This window comes from Dermochelys coriacea, chromosome 10 (assembly GCF_009764565.3).
Source record: "Dermochelys coriacea isolate rDerCor1 chromosome 10, rDerCor1.pri.v4, whole genome shotgun sequence".
In the NCBI taxonomy this organism is placed as follows: Eukaryota; Metazoa; Chordata; order Testudines; family Dermochelyidae; genus Dermochelys; species Dermochelys coriacea.
In genome coordinates, this window is record NC_050077.1 from 80,455,865 (window position 1) to 80,474,684 (window position 18,820).

The 18,820-nt window shown below is 38.8% G+C and overlaps 1 protein-coding gene across 6 annotated transcripts in view; it reads left to right on the top strand.

Annotated features, from left to right (window-relative positions):
* The first annotated feature begins 355 nt into the window (after window positions 1-355).
* DIS3L (DIS3 like exosome 3'-5' exoribonuclease) overlaps window positions 356-18,820 on the top strand; it is a 31,985-nt gene continuing 13,520 nt past the window's right edge. The window contains exons 1-11 of one of the 6 annotated variants that reach the window (XM_038419304.2): window positions 356-594; window positions 3,258-3,411; window positions 6,037-6,165; window positions 7,209-7,344; window positions 9,247-9,423; window positions 10,601-10,679; window positions 11,381-11,560; window positions 14,116-14,285; window positions 16,052-16,213; window positions 17,045-17,292; window positions 18,382-18,474. In XM_038419304.2, coding sequence (XP_038275232.1) covers window positions 465-594; window positions 3,258-3,411; window positions 6,037-6,165; window positions 7,209-7,344; window positions 9,247-9,423; window positions 10,601-10,679; window positions 11,381-11,560; window positions 14,116-14,285; window positions 16,052-16,213; window positions 17,045-17,292; window positions 18,382-18,474 — 1,658 coding nt within the window. In that variant the 5' untranslated portion in view covers window positions 356-464. Of the gene's footprint in view, window positions 595-1,458; window positions 1,596-3,257; window positions 3,412-6,036; window positions 6,166-7,208; window positions 7,345-9,246; window positions 9,424-10,600; window positions 10,680-11,376; window positions 11,561-14,115; window positions 14,286-16,051; window positions 16,214-17,044; window positions 17,293-18,381; window positions 18,475-18,820 lie in introns of those variants that run through there. The other 5 variants (XM_043494111.1, XM_043494110.1, XM_043494112.1 and 2 more) reach the window with 5 other exon arrangements.

Sequence of the window (18,820 nt, forward strand, 5' to 3'; positions counted from 1 at the left end):
TAACCTCCCTGCCAGCATCATCCCTGGCCCCCCAGCACCAGCCCTAACCTCCCCCCAGCACCAGCCCTGGCCCCTCAGCACCATCCCTGGCCCCTCCGCCCCACCTCCCTCAGCACCAGCCCTAACCTCCCTGCCAGCATCATCCCTGGCCCCCCAGCACCAGCCCTAACCTCCCCCCAGCACCAGCCCTGGCCCCTCAGCACCAGCCCTAACCTCCCCCCAGCACCATCCCTGGCCCCTCCGCCCCACCTCCCTCAGCACCAGCCCTAACCTCCCCCCAGCACCCTCCCCGGCCCCTCCCCCTGCGCCCCCGCCCCACGCGCTGTGGCCGCCGCCCTCCGGGGCAGGCTCCGCCCTGTCGGCGGCGGCCCCGCCTTGCGCTGTGGCGCGGCGCCGCCTCCAGGCCCCGCCGGGCGCGGCCGCTGACCCGCCTGCCCCAGCGTCCCGCGCCTGCCCCCGGCCCGATGCAGCGCACGGAGAAGGTGCTGCAGCTGCGGGGCCCGCAGGGCCGCTCGGTGCGCGTCGTGCGGGAGCATTACCTGCGCCCCGACGTGCCCTGCCGCAGCGCCCTGTGCCCGGCCGCCTGCCCGCGCGGTGAGGGGGGCCGGGGGCAGCGGGCGTGGGCGGGCAGCAGGGGCTCGTGGGGGGAGGGTCCGAGCAGCAGGGCCCACGGTGCTGGGCGGGGGGCTGTGTGGGGGCGCAAGGACTAGGCTGTTGGAAGGGCCTGGGAGGCCGAGGGGGGCACCAGGGACTAGTGGCACCAGGAGTAGAGGGCACGAGAGGCTGGGGGCGCAAGCCCTGTGGGGCTGGGGGCATCGGAGGGCAGCCGGCCTGGGGGAGAATGGTGGAGGGTGGCTTTCGGGGGCTAGGCTAGTGGAGGCTGCTGGCACCAGAAGGAGGGTGCAGAGGGGGGTCGCTGAGGAAGCTGGTGGAAAGGGGCCGCAGGCACCAGGTGTCGAGGGTAAAAGAGGGAACGTGGGCGGTGTAGGGTGCAGAAGGAGACACCCTGGTCCAGTGCAGGGGTAGGCAACCTATGGCCGGCGGGCTGACGTTTCAGGGGCCCTCACGCTGCCCAGGTCCTGGCCACCGGTTCTGGGGGGGCCTCTGCATTTGAATTTCATTTGAAAGGAAAAAGAAAAGGAGGACTTGTGGCACCTTAGAGACTAACACATTTATTAGAGCATAAGCTTTCGTGAGCTACAGCTCACTTCGTCGGATGCATTTGGTGGAAGTGAGCTGTAGCTCACGAAAGCTTATGCTCTAATAAATGTGTTAGTCTCTAAGGTGCCACAAGTCCTCCTTTTCTTTTTGCGAATACAGACTAACACGGCTGCTACTCTGAAACCTGCCATTTTAAAGGAAGCGTCTTAAACACTGTAAAAACCTTATTTTCTTGACATACAACAATAGGTTAGTTACGTCTTAAAGACTTGTAGAAAGAGACCGTCTAAATACATTGAAATGTATTACTGGCCCGCGAAACCTTCAATTAGAGTGAATAAATGAAGACTCGGCACATCTCTTCTCCAAGGCTGCTGACCCCTGGTCTAGTGGTACCGTAGAACTTCAGAGCTATAGACGCCTTGGGAATGGAGGGTTGTTTGTAATTCTGAAATGTTCCTAACTCTGAACAAAATGTTATGGTGGTTCTTTCAACAGTTTACAGTTGAACATTGATTTAATACAGCTTTGAAACTTTACTATGCAAAAGAAAACGTGCCTTTTAACCATCTTAATTTAAATGAAACGAGCCCAGAAACGGTTTCCTTACGTTGGGAAAAAATGTCTTTATTATGCTGCGCTTGCTTCTGTGCGTGTGTGTCTCCTGCTGCCTGATTGCGTGGTTCCCAGTGAGGTGTGTGCTTGACCGGTTATTTCATAACTCTGGTGTTCGTAACTCTGAGGTTCTACTGTAGTGAATGGGGTGGCACCATCTGTAAAAGACACTGGAGTCGGGGGTGCAGATAAAGGCACCAGGGATTGGGGGCGAGGCCTGGGGGTATGTTGATACTAGGCGCTGACAGAAGAGATGGGATAGAGGTTAGAAGAAGTGGGTGTAGGGTTTGGGGGTCACAGGCATGTAGAGGAGGGGTTGGAGGCAATAAAAATGAATCTTAGTTTTCCTCAGCCAAAGCTCTGGGGGTGCTGTACCACAACAGATACAATAGTAGAAGGGGGAAGACTGAGTTCACAGGTTATAAATATCATTGTTAATGAGACCAGTTGCATTGTATCAGTTCTTGGGAAACCTGAGAAAGTCAGTCGATTTATCAGGATATGCGCAATTTAAATATAGTCCACCGATGCTTGCTGTACATGCTGAAATCCCATGTTAAAAATGGCATTAGGAACAAATGGATACACAGAGGAAAAAAATGTATCTCATAAGAAAACATTATTTGCTCTCTGGACAACCCAGGAATGCTAAATGAAATTAAAACAATCAATGCTGAACATTTTCCAATTTATTTCTGCCATGAAGGATTTCTCAGGAAGTTTTTTTTTAGAGAGCTAGGCCCAGCAGAATGTGTATGGTCTTCCTTTAGGGTAAACAATAGAGATATTTTAGATCTGAAATCTTTCCTGTTACAGAATTCTCTTCTCTCCAAGCATGTACATTTGTGTAATATTTTATATAGACATACAGGTAAAGAACTCTCTGCTAGCTCTCTGGTAGTAAGTGGGTATTACCAAATCATGAAATCTGTGGAAGCAGTGGTATGGAAGTACCTCTCTCCCTCTTCTCCCCAAACACGCCCCCTCCCTCCAAATAAATCATAAGAGTTTTTGTTTCAGATACTTTTTAAAAAAAAAAAAAAATCTTTTCATGTGAAAGTAGAGAAAATTGATCTGTTGTCTGCACTTTAAGTGATCTGTTTTGTAATGAAATCAGATTTTTGCTCACTTTAATTTTTTAATCGAATTTTCACCAGATTGTTCCATCGATGCAGAGTCCTTATGACCCCAATCACAGATAGTATAGTTTGAGAAGGTTGTATCATATGTGATTATATTTTATTTTATTTATTAGAAAAAATATTTTATAAGAGAGTTAAGGATTACTATGTTTTTCTTCTGTGCTTCAGGGAAGTTCTATGGCCTGTGTTATGCAGGAGGTCAGATTAGATAACACTGTCGTCCATTTTGGCTTTATAATCTAAGAATCTGGGAACTAGGATTTCCTGGCATGGGGGCATTATTAATAAACCACAATTGAAAATGATGTTTAAACTTTTAAACTTTGAATTATATTTCAGATGGGAAATTGTTGTCAGATGATGTGACTCATTATGTTGTCCCAGACTGGAAGATTGTTCAAGATTACCTTGAGATTCTTGAGTTTCCAGAGCTGAAGGGTATTATCTTCATGCAAACAGCATGTCAAGCTGTCCAGCATCAAAGGGGTCGCAGGTATCTATGCCATAATATATTACTTCTTTAGACTTGTAAAATTTGTTGGAATTGAAATGGCAAAATTTAGAAGTATTTAAGCATGGAAATCTGAGCTCACCAAGATACTGATTATTTCTAATGTTTAAAAATCCCTCAAGAAACTTTATAATGTAATTTGGGATGGGGACAAATTTTGATTAGTTGGATATACAGAAGCATCATTTTCTTTTCCTCTTTCACAGGATAAGAGCAATAGTACAACTTGCATAGTATTCAGCAATCTGATGCCTTCCTAGTAGAAGCTAAAGACAGTATGACTGCAGTTTTTGCATTTTACATGCTAAAAATGCATAATTGTAAAGCAATATAATTGTATATATTTTATAAAAATGTTGTACATGGCTTACATTTGTGTTTTATACTGTGTTTCTTTTGTGTTACTATAAAAATGTACATTAAATAGATCAAAGTGTAGATTTTCTGGCTGATCGGTTTCTGAAATAGTTAAAAAAAATACTTGACTCAGACATATTTTGTCGCTACTCTTATGCTCTTTCATCTTTAAAAGAAAATCTAAATACTAAGTATTATATAATTTCAATTTTTGGTCACTAAAATATATTTCTTGGACATGCAAAGGTTAATAGTATACTGCAGAAACTATGCAAGTTAATCTGTGCTCTAAAGTCTGAGATATCCAAAAGTTAATCAAGATTGGTCTAGCTGAAGTTGGTCTAGGAATATTACTTGTGACTATTTCAAAGGTTAGATTTCAGGCATGCTTAATGGAAATATTTCTACTTCCTGAGCAGTTGTAAGCAAAAAACTGTAAGTAAAATACTACTGGTTATCCCACCATTTGCCTTTTTAGCCCTGGAACATTTCCCTGGCTATGCTTAAGTTTTCTTGTGAGTGGTATGCCACAGCATTTGGGGCATATACTAGCAATATTTTATGGCATAATATTTGACCTTATGTCTTGAAGTGTCTGTCCTCTAAGAACATCTTAATCTTGTTCCATTTTTACACGATGATGCCTGATGTGTTGCTAGGCAACATGTAAATCTTGTTGAAATGTTAAAATATATGCACTGGAAATCTGAGTTCATTGGATCTCTGGAGACAAAGCATCTGCTGAGTAACTCCTCACTGAAATTCAAACCAGCAGTTTTTCTGTTGTTTTAATTACTTGTCTTGTAAACAGTTTTCTAATAATAATTATGCTTAACTTTATTGAACATTTTGAAGTAATGGATAGCAATTAGAGGTTTTCAAGACTTCTTCTTACCAATTTCTAACAAAATTTTAGATATTTTCCTTGAACAGAAATATAAACTTACTATTTACAGATAGCATGAGCAGAAAGGCTTTTGTGGTATTATAACTCTTTACGTCCTGGGAAAGGATTAAATATCAGACCTGTAGGGAAAAAATACTTTGTTTATAGAAATCAAATATTTTTAGAAGAAATTTTTTTCATTATTATTCAAACAGCAACCTAAACATACATAGCACTTTACAGACAATCATGACAGTGTCCCCATCCCACTGATATTCCAATCTAAACCGTTAACTTTAATATAAACTGTAGTTTTATTAAAAACTATCATCATTTTCTTTGTAAATCATCATTTTAAAAAAATTAACACACACACACACGCACGCACAAAAGCTGCCATATTATCTGTCTTCAGGCAAACTTTGAAACAAAAGGAGTGTGCTTAACTTGCTGAATGAACGAGGCTGAAGACGGGGCACTTTCAGGAGAGTTTAGGCCTGAATTTTAGGACTTGGGGAGTTTATTTAAACAGGATTATAAATAGATTCCTGAAATACACATTTAACAAAATTTAACTGGTCTGCATTTGTTGTGCCATAGAGCGAAAAGTAAATACAAATATTGAAAGGTAAATTAGACTTTAAGAATTATATCTAGTATTTATTACTGCAACATGATGGCCTGGATGAATCGTGGGTGGCAGGGATTGATTTTAGACCTCTGGATTAAAAGCAAGAGCCTCTACTGCCTGAGCTAAAAGATCCAGGTCAGTTAGCTCAAAGGCTTTACCAGACTCATAAACCTCTGTTTGGTCCAGTCACAGGGAGGGGACAGTGAGTCACACTGTAGGTTACAGAGGTAGGAGGTTGTCTAAATTGACTTGTAACCCAACAGTCTCATTAATGAATTAAGCCTCGCAATCTGACTTTTTAAAAAGTGTTATGATCCCAATTTTACAAATGGGGAAACTGAGGCATAGAGAGGCTTAGGCTTGTCTGATGTCACATAATGCTTTGGTGGTAGAGGCTGGGTAAAGCGTTGGTGTCCTGATTCGCAACTCTCTGGCCTAACCTATAGTTTACTCTGAAAATACTGTATAGAAACAGCAAAGTGTTTCTAAAAACGTTTGATGTATACATACTGTTTTAGTAACTGTTCATTTTGCTCTACAAAGGTCAAATCCTTTTCCCATTAAAGTCAGTGGCAAGACTTCCATCAACTATACTGGGATCAGGATTCAGCTTTATAGTGTTAAAACTAATTGTTGTAATTTTCCTTCATTTTTTCACTAAATCTTTAACTAGAGTTGAAACAGCATTATTAAAAAGGTGACACAGTGTACATTTGTCTTGCTCATATTCCAGACAGTACAACAAATTGCGAAAGCTAGTGAAGGATGCCCGTCATGACGGTATTCTGTTTGCTAATGAATTCCAGCAGTATTGTTATCTTCCAAGAGAGAGGGGAGAATCAATGGAGAAATGGCAGACCAGGTATGTTTTAACTAATAATGGGAGTATTCAGTTTTGCACTGAACAAAAAAAGCATGACCGTATAGACCGTTCATGCCTAGAAATGCTAGGGCACTGGATATGTAAGACCTAAAGCGGTCAGACTACCTGGCCACAAGGTAATGTACAGCATTTGAAGTCCTAGGGTGTCCTAGCACAGCACAGCACTGTGTCTATAATGGAAATAACTTTTAATATTCTTATCACAATAGTCTTCTGGAACACATTAAGCCAAAATTTTGATGCGTTCTTTCATGAAGAAAATGTATGCAGCAACAGGCTTCACTTTCATGCTTGTATTTACATATTCAGCTTGCATTCTGTTTGCATGGTCAAAGCAGCATTTGCTCACACAATGACTTGACTTGCACTTGCAATTGTAATGTATATGCATTTTGAATTTCTTAGGGGGCAAGCGGGCCTGAGCCTTGTAAAAAATAAATTGATCCATTAATTTATGATACATTACCTAAACCATAGACTCTCACTGACTTCAGTGAAAGATGGATTGGGAGGAACTTGCTTACTTCTCTTTGAGGTACTTGAGGATTGAGGGTGTGCAAAACTGTTGTGGCCAAGATATGGTGTTCTTAGGCACTGTGCCTAAAACTGGTCACAGACAGAAGAGCAGCTCTTGCTAGACTTTTTACACCTGCTTTGGAAAGTAATGAAGTATATTCCCACCAATCCCTGCTGCCAGACATTATTGTAGTTGCCAGAATGTTAGAGACATGGCTACATTCCAACTTGTTTTACAGCCTCGCACTCAAAGGTGCACTATGTCTTTGTCATAGCTCGGTCCCATGTGCATGTGTTTTAGGGAAGGAATGAGGCTCCCAGTTCTATCTTTCTCTGATAGAGCACCCATAATTTTGACCAATATGTTGGCTATATGCTAACCTGATTTCCAAATCTCTGAGTATGCATGTTAGAAATGTAATCACTGCTATGTAGACCCTAGAAAACGTCTTGAACGTAACAGATGTGATGTGATAGACATGTTAGTGTGAACTGTACTTTTCTAGGAGTATTTACAATGCAGCAGTATGGTATTATAATCACTGCTTGGGTCAGCTGCCGGTTGTTATGGTAACAGAAGATGAAGATGCTATCAGAGAATATGGAGGTGAAACGGAAGGAGTGTTTGTGATTTTATTCAAGGTAACGTGTTAAAAGAAGTAGAAGAAAGGTGCCTTTGTGCAAGATTAAAATAATGACAAATTAAGGACTATAACGTATTATGTGTATGTTAAGCCATCTCAAAGATTGCATGTAAAAATACTACACTACTAACTTTTAAGTTAGGATGTATAAATGAAAGCAAGAATTTGGATACTAGGACTACATCAGAAAAGACAGAGGTAGATAAAACGGAGGAGGTTTGGAAGAAAACAGTAGGTGCAGAAAGTGCAGGCTGTGCCTTGCTCATACTTAGATGCTCTGGGGGCCTTTTCGTCTTTTTTCCAGTTTTCATAAAATTTTATGTTAGTGAATGATATCTGCAGTGCAGGTACAGTGCAGGCAGCACAGCATAAGATTCATCTTCATTGTTCTGCCTGTCAGCCTCAGCCTTGAGTAGTTGGGACTGTCTGTAGTAATGGGAAGGTAGTTCAGTCTCCATGATCCGTTCAGTTACTGGCCTCTGTTTTGAGACTGCCAGCGTGTACATATGTGGGGGGAGGAGGACAGTTGATGCCAATTGTTATGTGGACACTGTTTTATTAGTAACCAAACTGAAACTTCACCAGTTCACTTATGTAAACCACGAATTATTTGCTAAGTGTAAACCACTTCTCATTACTACCAACCTGGCTTGTATTCACTCTTGTGACTCAGTGGTGAAAATACTATAGGTGGTGAAAGGGGTGTTGTTAAGCTAACAATAACATTTAAACAAACTAACAAAAACGTCACTTTTTTTAAACAGCATCTTAGACTATTAAAAATGAAGTAACTTTAACTAAATCTAATTTACTTTAAATTAGGGCTGTCAATCACAGTTAACTCAAAAAAATTAATCATGATTAATCGCAGTTTTAATTGCACTGTTAAACAATAAAATACCAATTGAAATTTATTACATACTTTTGGATGTTTTTCTACCTTTTGAAAGATATCGATTTCAATTACAACACAGAATACAAAGTGTACGGTGCTTTATTTTTATTTTTTATTACAAATATTTGCATGTCTTCTGGAATGGTGGTTGAAGCATGAAAGGACATATGAATTTTTAGTGCATCTGGCATGTAAATATCTTGTGATGCCGGCTACAGCAGTGCTATGTGAACACCTGGTCTCACTTTCTGGTGACTTTGTAAACAAGAAGCGGGTAGCATTATCTCCTGCAAATTGTAACCAACCTTGTTTGTCTGAGCAATTGGCTGAAGTAGTTACTGAGTGGACTTGTAGGCTCTAAACATTTAAAAACATTTACATTGTTTTATTTTTGAATGCAGTTTTTTTGTACATAATTCTACATTTGTAAGTTCAACTTTCATGATAGAGATTGCATTACAGTACCTCTATTAGGTGAAATGAAAAATACTATTTCTTTTGTTTTTACAGTGCAAATATTTGTAATAAAAATAAATATAAAGTGAGCACTGTACACTTTGTAGTCTGTGTTGATATTGAAATCAATATATCTGAAAATGTAGAAAACATCCAAAAATATTTAAATAAATGGTGTTCTATTATTGTTTAACAGTGTGATTAATTGTGATTAATTTTTTAATTGCTTTATAGTCCTACTTTGAATTAAATCTTTCAAAAAGTTATTTCATTTTTATAGTTAAAATGTTATCTGAAACTAAGATAATGATAAAAACCCCTTCTATAGTATTTATGGTAGCAAAGTGATTTAGTGGGGTACTACACTGTTCTTCTCTAGAGATGAGGAATAAAATTTGTGTTAGTTTACTGCTGGAATGGGTATGTGGTATTTAGGATACTGACCACCAACATCACAGAAGCATTGTCGAGTCTGCACCGAATTCTGTTGTGAATAGAACCATAACTCTCTATTTAAAATCTTTTGTGCTCTGTTTATAATGTGTATAGAATTACTTGGATAATTTTTGGCCTGACTTAAAAGCTGTCCATGAACTCTACGATTCTATACTTCAATCTCGGCGTGAACGAGAGTCTGAAAGCCAAGAAAACAATGGGAAGGAATACCCTGAACATCTTCCTATGGAAGTATTGGAGGCTGGGATCAAATCTGGAAGATATATACAGGTAATCTATTATTTATAGAGCATACAAAGAAAGATGAGGCCTGTGCCAAGGAATTTATAGTCTAACTCAGAAAACTGTGATATATGAAATAATATTAAATACAGAAGATTGGGAGAATGAGGGAAAATGTATTATAAGGCTTCAAAAAAAGCCGTGTGGTGAGGGGGTGGGCTAAAAAAATGGAAAACTGTTCCCAGAATAGAAGTGACATAAAAGAAAACATACAGGTAACGGTGAGAGAAGGGATTGGAAGGAGTGTAATGAGCAAAGAGGGAGTATGAGACAGATAACAAGTAAACTTTGAGAATCTTTTTGTTCCTGTCCCCTTCTTCTCAAATAAAATGAAAAAGTTGATCAGATGAGTCCTGTGGATTCCATAATTTTTTCTTCAATTTTCTTTCATGGAAAAGGATTTGATGGGATTCTGTTGGCGCTAATCTTCAACTGGCCTTTAAAGATCATTATGTTAGCATATGATTCACACATCAGTTGGGAAAGTAGATATTGTGTTTAGAAGCAACACATATATTTTTTTAAAAAATACAAATAAAATGTGAAGCTACAATACCTCTCACCTTTAGGTTGTCCGTTTGAAGCCAGTTCAGGTCATTAGTAATCAGAATTCTGTACCAGTTTATGGCTATTCATTGGCTTACGTTCAGCTGTTAGTGGATACATGTCCATGTTAAGAAAAATAAAAAAACACCAAAAGAGGCAGCAACCTGGTACCTTTATTGGCAACCTCAGCAAAAAGGCAAGAATAGAATACACAGACTTAATTTTTTGCCTCATAAGTGGTACCTCTGAGTCAAGACGGCAGTGCCATGTGTGTAAGTTTGCACTGACTCTGCTTGTAGTCTGCCTAATCTGTGGATAAAAAGAGAGCTGTAGTAGTCTTCAGAGCTTTCATCAGTGCTACATTAAATAAAAAATATCTAGAAAGAATGCTTGGCTCTTTCAAGAATTCAGTATTTCAACTCTATTCTATGTAGTATGCTCCCCACAAGGAGAAACAGTCTTGTTCTAAATTTCCTATGAAAATGATTAGGAAACATTTTTAAATGGATTTTTAAGAAGTGAGTACTTTTAATGTATATAAAGTTGGTCATTTTGAGGTGTGAAGATTTTTTCCCCCCGTAGCTGCATCTATTGGTTAGTGACTATTACTTTATTTTAGGGTGTCCTGAATGTCAATAAGCACAGAGTACAAATGGAAGCTTTTGTTCGACTTCAAGGAGCCAGTGGTAAAGAAACAGGTGAAAATATTTCTGATAAAATGCTATATTTTAGAGATTAGTTTGAGTATGTTCCACGCCACCTTCTGGTAACTCCTTCCAGCTTACTCAGGAACAATGGTTCCAGGCTCTCTACAAGAAGCCATACAAACTCCTCAGTCAGTAGGACAATGGGGAAAGAAAATACGAGAAATTGGGTTGGTCCGGTTTCCTTCATGTGCTGAGAAGGACTCTGAAAACTGCTCCATATATATCCCCTCTAACAATAATCTGTATTTCAGCCTTCCCTTCTCCCACACTGTACAGTTTAATGGATTATGGCTCTGTCTGTCCTACTGAATGGCTTGGAACAACCCTGACGCCCCATAGTTGGGCAAACACTTATGCATGTGCTCAGCTTTGGCTTCAGTGAGACTACTCACATGATTAAAGTTAAGCTTGTGCACAAATGTTTGCAGGAAAAGGGCATTGGTCATTGTGGGCTGATGACAATGTGATTGTTTTATCCAAGACTCCAAATACCAAACTTAGCTTTTTAAAAAACTAAGAGAGATTCCTCCTGACAGTGTAGCATTGGTACTTGCCCACAGTCTTTTTTGGGAGCAGTCATATAAGAACTGCCAGATTACTGCAAACTATTGTTTCAACAAAAAATAGCCAGCGGAGAAGTGGTGTGAATTTTCAGGAATGTATAATCTATTTTGTTACTATTTTAAACGTAGATCTCCAAAGTGATATACTTATTCATGGTACCAAAGCTCGGAACCGTGCAATTCATGGTGATGTAGTAGCTGTAGAGATGTTACTCCGGCATGAATGGAAAGGAAGAACTGCTTCTCTTTGTGAGAATGATACTGAAGAAAAGGCACCAGGAGACACCTCCAGTGAACCTATGCCCACAGGTAAAGTAGACAGCAGTGCATATACATATATATACACATACACACACACTGATTTGATTTTTATATATATATATATATATATACACACACAAAAACATTGTTCAGGTTGCAAAGTCAAGCACTCTGAAGTTAGGAAATGGCAGAATTAAGGTGGTCTGTGCAGCCTTTAATCAGCCTCCTTGTACATATGCATTATGACGCACGATCACGTATTGGTTTTTTCCACAGGACCTCTTTCAGCGCACTGAATGGTCAGTGCTCATTAAATAAACAGCTGTTCTATATTATTTTCTCATTGTTCAATGTGTGGCTCTATGCCTTATTTACTGCATTCTATTCAAATGAACACCTGTTCTCACTTTCAGGTGACGTAAGTAAGATGCAGGCAGCATTATCTCCCATAAATGTAAACAAACTTGTTCGTCTTAGCGATTGGCTGAACAAGAAGTAGGACTGAGTGGACTTGTAGGCTCTAAAGTTTTACATTGTTTTGTTTTTGAGTGCAGTTATGTAACCAAAAAAAATCTACATTTTTAAGTTACACTTTCACGATAAAGAGATTGCACTACAGTATTTGTATGAGGTGAATTAAAAAATACTATTTCTTTTATTTATAATTTTTACAGTGCAAATATTTGTAATAAAAATAACAAAGTGAGCACTGTACACTTTGTATTCTGTGTTGTAATAGAAATCAATATATTTGAAAATGTAGAAAAACATCCACAAATATTTAATACATTTCAATTGGTTTCTGATTTTTTAACGGTGCGATTAATCACGATTAATTTTTTTGAGTTAATCACATGAGTTAACTGCAATTAATCAACAGCCCTAGTCAAAACTGTTCATTAATTTTGGGTGCCCAATTTGAGACACTCAGGACCTGATTTTTCAGATAATTTATTATATAAAATTTAATATGTTCAAAGTACAGCTCCCATTGACTGCAAACCAGGGTCTCCAGTCAGGCACCCAGAAAATGAGGAACACACTATTAGTGACTATCTGTGAAAAATTTGGCTTAAGTGATTTCACTAGCATAATTTAGGCATTCTGTGGCAGAAACTTAGATAGAATCCAGTTCTCCAGGGCAGCATTATTCCCCAGCCTTATTCTTGGAAGTGCTTGAACCATTTTGGGCTTAAATTTTCCAAAAATAATTAGCCTGAGGGAGGCAGCTGGCATGGAAAACTTCAGTAAAAATGGTTCGTTTAACAAATTTATAAGTAACTGAAAATAGATCTTACAATAGAAGATATTGGTCGACCTTAATAATAGGCAGTGCTGTCAGCCCCACCTATAATATTCCCACAGAGTTATAGTTGCTCAAATGCATTTATCAACAACACAATCACTAAACATTAAGGTGATTGCCAGTTAAGATGAAATTGGTTTGAATGATAATATCTTGCATACTTTACTACCGAAACACACAGTCTCTCACTTCATAACATATTAACTCTCAAATCTGATAAGAACCACTCACTGTGCACACTGCTCCCAATTCTGCATAATCACACTCAAACACAAAACATTGAGTGCAACCTCCTACTTTCCCATGTTCAAAGTAACATTACAAGTAAAACTTTCAAAAGCACTTAAGTAATTTAAGTGCCCATCTCCCATGAAAACCAAAGGATCTAGGCTCCCAAATCACTTTGGCACCTTTGAAAATTTTACCCTACCATCATATCAGTAAATTCATACCTATGAGTAAGAGATCTTAAGTTTGCTCAAGTCAGAGTTCAGGTTTTAGGAGATGTGGTGTTCTTTTCCTGTCATAAAATGAGAAATGATTTTGCTGTTGACTATTAAGCAGTTGCCGCATTCCACTCCAGAGTTGGCTGCATTTCAGTGATGAATTAAGGAGATTCCTGTGGATAGTTTACGGATAATTGGTTTAAGAATATAAAGTACACTGGTGTCTTTTGGGATGAATGGTGCTATATAAATTTAGCTCATTATAGCCTAGCTGTGTAAATGTCAGTTTATCATAAACTTATATTTGAACAATATTAATATTGATTTTGATCAAAAGGTGTAGCTCTCAAAACATATATCCACAATCTAAAGCTCATTAGTCACTTGCTTGCATACCAGATCTTGTTAGCAATCCTAGTATTGACTTGTGGGATACACAAGTTCATATTGCAGAGTGATGAATCCACCAAACCTCCTACTTTAATATTTCTCCCTAACCCAGTGGTCCACAAACTATGGGGCACACCCACAAGGGGGGCACAGCAGGGCCCAGGCCAATCCCCATAGGGGGCAGGAAGGGAGCCCCTCAGCCCAGCTCCGGCCCCAGCCATAGCTCTGCCCTCATTCCCTTTCCACCCCTAAGTCAGCTCTGCCTCTAGCCCCGGCTCCTCCTCCATCTCCAGTTCTTCCCACAGCTCCATCTCTGCTGAGGAAGCCTTGGCTGTGCAGTAATGGAGCAAGGGCACATGTAGATTCCATTATTAGTAACAGAGGCTGGGCACAAAAGGTAAAGTTTGGGCACCACCGGCCTAACCATTTGATGTCTAGCCAACGGTACTCCTCTTTCAAAGGTAGAGTTGTTGGAATCGTTCAGAAGAATTGGCGAGATTATGTGGTCACTTTTCCATCCAAAGAAGAGAGTCAATCTCAGGGTAAAAATGCGCAGAAAATCCTTGTTACACCTTGGGATTACAGAATTCCTAAAATCAGGATCAGTACACAGCAGGCTGAGGCACTACAGGTAAATAATATGACTGCTATTTCTGCATTGTGTATGCCAATATGATAGTGCTTGTCATATATTTTAATATAATGATTTCAATGGCAGTGAAAGGTTTAAAATTATTAATTTAAGCCACTAACAGTAGTCCAAATTTTGGCCTCACAAGTGTGTATTCAACTAGTTGCTTCATTTCATGCTAATGGGAGCTTATCGGAATCCTGAATTTGGACCATTAACTACTTATTCAAACAACACTTTCTTTGGCATCTTCAATTAAGCAATGAAATTTGGATTGTTTCTTCATATTTTCAAATTCTTCCTTTTAGGATAATGCCATGGTAAAACCTAATGAGTATAAACCTGAAATCCAATTTGAATTAAGTCTTTAATACATTTTAAAGAGACCCTTTTAAGATAAAATTCATGTTTATTTTTTAAAAGTTGTCTTTGTGATACTAAATTCATTTCACATTATTAAAAATGAATTATTTTAAAATCTAGTGTTCTTTACAGTATTATGCTGTTTTATTTTGTGAATTCCTCTGAGCTTGACCATTGAAAATAATTAGTCAACTTCTTTTTGTTTCTAATGCGTTTCTTTTTCTGGTTGTCATGCATTAACAACATGCTGCAATGTTTGGGTTGCAAATACTTTAGAGGGATGTTTAAATCTCAAGCTATCTATTTTCATGTAATCTTTAAACAAATTACATGAAAATATTTCTGTTAATATTGGGTTTCATGTAATCTCTTGGGGTCTTGGGAGGAAGGGAGGGTGAAGTATAATCTATCTTGCATATGTCCTTTCAGACTAAATCCCAAATGCAGTATTATTTGGGCAATGCTTTTATAGATGTACAGACAAATAAAATAAATATTCACTGCCCCCAAAATCTTACATGTAAAATAAATGTAAATAAATACATGGGAGATGAGGTAAGAGGCTGTATTTTTGATATATGTAGTGTTTGATAGTTGCTATATCCACTTTTATTTAAATTTTCCTCCTCAATCTCAGTCAGTCCTCAGAAACAGATGCAACATCTTATTTTCATGGCAGTCCAGCAGCAGCAAGCACATAATGAACACATGAAATGCCGTCATAAAATTATTACTTACAGCATTAGCCACAAATGAACTACATGTGAATTAAAACACATGGGTCTCCTTCCTTCCGACTGCTGGTTATAGACTGTAATATATTTTGCGACAAGTAGCTTCAAGTAGCTAATATATATATATAATTTTTAATGATCAAGAAGTAAATTCTGGTAGTTTGGATAACAAATTCTAATTCCACCATGAAATTAAGAATTTATCAGCTATCTCTGACTTCTTTTTTTTTTTTTTTTAATAATAGATTATGACTCTCATATGCTAGTATAAAGATTGTGTGGGATAGTATGAATGATAGTACTGACTTTAAGTTTAAAAACAACATGGCCTAGATTCTCTGCTGCAGCCGATATCATCTGGAGGCAGCAGAGGTGGCATCAGAAAGGAGCTATGACTTCTTGATTCTCTGCCCCATTGTACGTCAGATATGAGTAAATGTAAACATACATGCATCTTGATTTTTAATTTAATGATGCAGATTCTGTTATTAAATGCTTAGCCATAGTCTTTGATAAGGAAAATGTATAGTCTCCTTCAGTGTGTATTTTATTTATTTTTATGATTGCCAGTGTCTTTCGATTTCACTATTTGTGTCTTTGCTAACACTTACGTTGATTGCTTTTCAGTAATGCATTGCTGCCCTAACGTGAGTTATTGTCTTACCGCAGGACTGTCGAGTTATTGTGCGTATTGATTCTTGGGAGTCCACGTCTGTGTATCCAAATGGACATTTTGTACGAGTTTTAGGACGGATAGGAGATCTCGAAGGGGAAACTGCAGTTATTCTAGTGGAGAACGGCATTTCTGTTGCCCCTTTCTCAGCAGCCCAGGTTTGATTTCGTGCTTAATTGCACTCTTTAACATTGTGGTTCCCAAACTGTGGTCTCCCAAAGAGAGGAACCCACGGATGGTTTGAAAAGAGCTAGCTGATCACCTGGCACCATCTCTCATCCCACCAATTTCCAGTTTCTGAAAATACAGGATTAAGACTACTTTTCACCTAAGCAATTGCTATCATTGCACCAAATCATATTATACAATTGCAAGTCACAAGGGAAAGTAGGTTTGAGATAATCTCTCTGTTAAGATGTGCTTCACACTGTGAAAGAGTTGGAGAATTTCTGCTGCAATATAGTCGTTCTAGGTGGAGTTTTAAAATAGTTCTGTCTTTAATATGAGGTGTTCATAATAATGATCCTTTATAGCTCAGTCTTACTATTGTGAACTCAGTGTCACAATTCCCATTGATTCCAACAGGAGCAGGGACCTGCTGTCCAAGCAGAGTGTTTTGATTCTGTCTATTGTATACCTTTATAAACTGAGTGCCATAAACAGATATGCAAAAGACAAGATACATTATTGATATTTGCCAGACCTGTAATATCACTCAGTTATTAGTCTCCAAAGGTCACTTGGAAGATTACCATATTAAAGTATGGGACATTATTACTTTCTGTAAGGCAAACATGAAGGAAAGACTTGGAGAATACAAAGAGGGAACATGTTTCAAATGTCTGTTTCCTGAATGAAAAATTTATAATCCAGTAATAGATACTGATATTTTGTGGCACTGTAAGAGAAAAAGGGAATTTTAAATCTAGTTTGTAACCTCTGTATGTAGAAAAATCATAAAATTATGATTGCCAATACTCTTTGCGCAGATGTGTGAGATGCCTTCCAGTACCTCAGAGAATCCATGGAAGGTGAATCCAGAGGAGGAGCTAAAACGCATTGACTTGAGGAATACGCATTTAGTATTCAGCATTGACCCCAAAGGTTGTGAAGATGTGGATGATGCATTGTCCATTAGGACACTAGCCAATGGGAACCTAGAGCTAGGTGTCCATATTGCAGATGTAACCCATTTTGTGGCAGTAAATTCTTACACTGACATTGAGGCCAGAGCAAGGTAAGTTTTATTTACTATGGAAAGTGTAAAGCATATTGAGGAACGAAGAGGAGCTGGAAGTTTGTAGTGAGACTGTCTTAAACAATATAAAGAGATAACTGAGTGTGGGAAGCCTGTTGCTTTTCTAAAGAGTAACTGACGACAACAAAACCCGCTTTTTAAAATTAAAGTAGGTAGATAAGGTGTCATGTTCACTAGGCTCAGCTGCTGCAAAAATATATAGTGAGCCACTGGTGGCCTGCTGCCTGCTCTGGAGACAGCAGGATAATGGGGGAAGGAATCCCTGTTGAGCAGTCTTGTGTCCTTTTTTTTTTATCCATAAAATGTCTCCTTCTCAGTGAGTCATGCCTTGAAGTTTAGTAAACTTAATAATTTTATGCAATTAAAAGTATTGTCCCATATTATTTCAGTGCTGCTATACTCGTTTATTTTGGGAGGGCCTTTATCTTTACAGAAGACAGAACATCTGTAGCACAGGAAGCAGCCCTTACATGAATTCCAGCATATACACATCATTGCTTAAAGCATAAGAGAGGCTCTTTTGTGCTGTCACACAGCAGAGCCAACAAGTGAAATTTCTGATCCTTAAAATCGTCAGCTGGAAAACTTATGACTGTGAGAAGGATACTGACGTACTGGATTTTCATTTGCTAGATGTCAGTCCTTTTTCAGTCTTTCCATTATTTTGAAATTAAAATATTCAAACGTTTTTTATTAAATATATTGCTTTATGTAATTGCAGACTTACATAAACTTGATAGCCAGTAGTGAAGATGCATGGTACAGTCTATGAATAATCTATTATTTTTCCCTGACTGTTTAGGCTTTAACCCTGCATTCCTTGTGTCCCCACAACTCCAGATTGAAGTTGCATGAGGAAAGCAGGATTGGGCCCATAGTTTGTAAATGAATGTTTATTTAACTTGATTGCATTACTTCCCTTGTGTGCATTGTGTAAAACTAACCTTTTGAAATCATGCTGATATTTGTATCTTGTTATGCTGAAGCTATGCTTATGTTGCAAACTGCTTGAGAGATGTACATGAATGTGTCCCTGTGAAGAGTACAATAAATGTGTTTTATGTTCAGGGCAACAACCTATTATTTAGCTGATCGTCGTTATGATATGCTGCCTTCCATCCTGAGCGCTGATTTATGCTCTCTTCTTAGCAGAGTTGAAAGGTATGATTTTTGTAATATTTATGACTAAAGAGGGATCTACTGATGCACGAAGGATTACACAAATAACTTTATTGCTACCAGCAACTACTTGAGTACATCCCTTGTACAAACATCCAATATTAACATGTTTGGGATCATGTATATAAATATTCCATGTGTAGTGAGATTAATTCCGTAAAACTAATAAGGAATTGTGACCAGGTGCCTGGAAGGGCCATGCTGAGAGTGCCATACTCAGGGCAGACTGCAAGAAATACAGCAGACAATCCCCAAAAACTAGTGGTTTATTCTATAATTAGATTCACCAAGCCAGTAACAAAGCAGCTTCTGCAGTACCACACTGGTT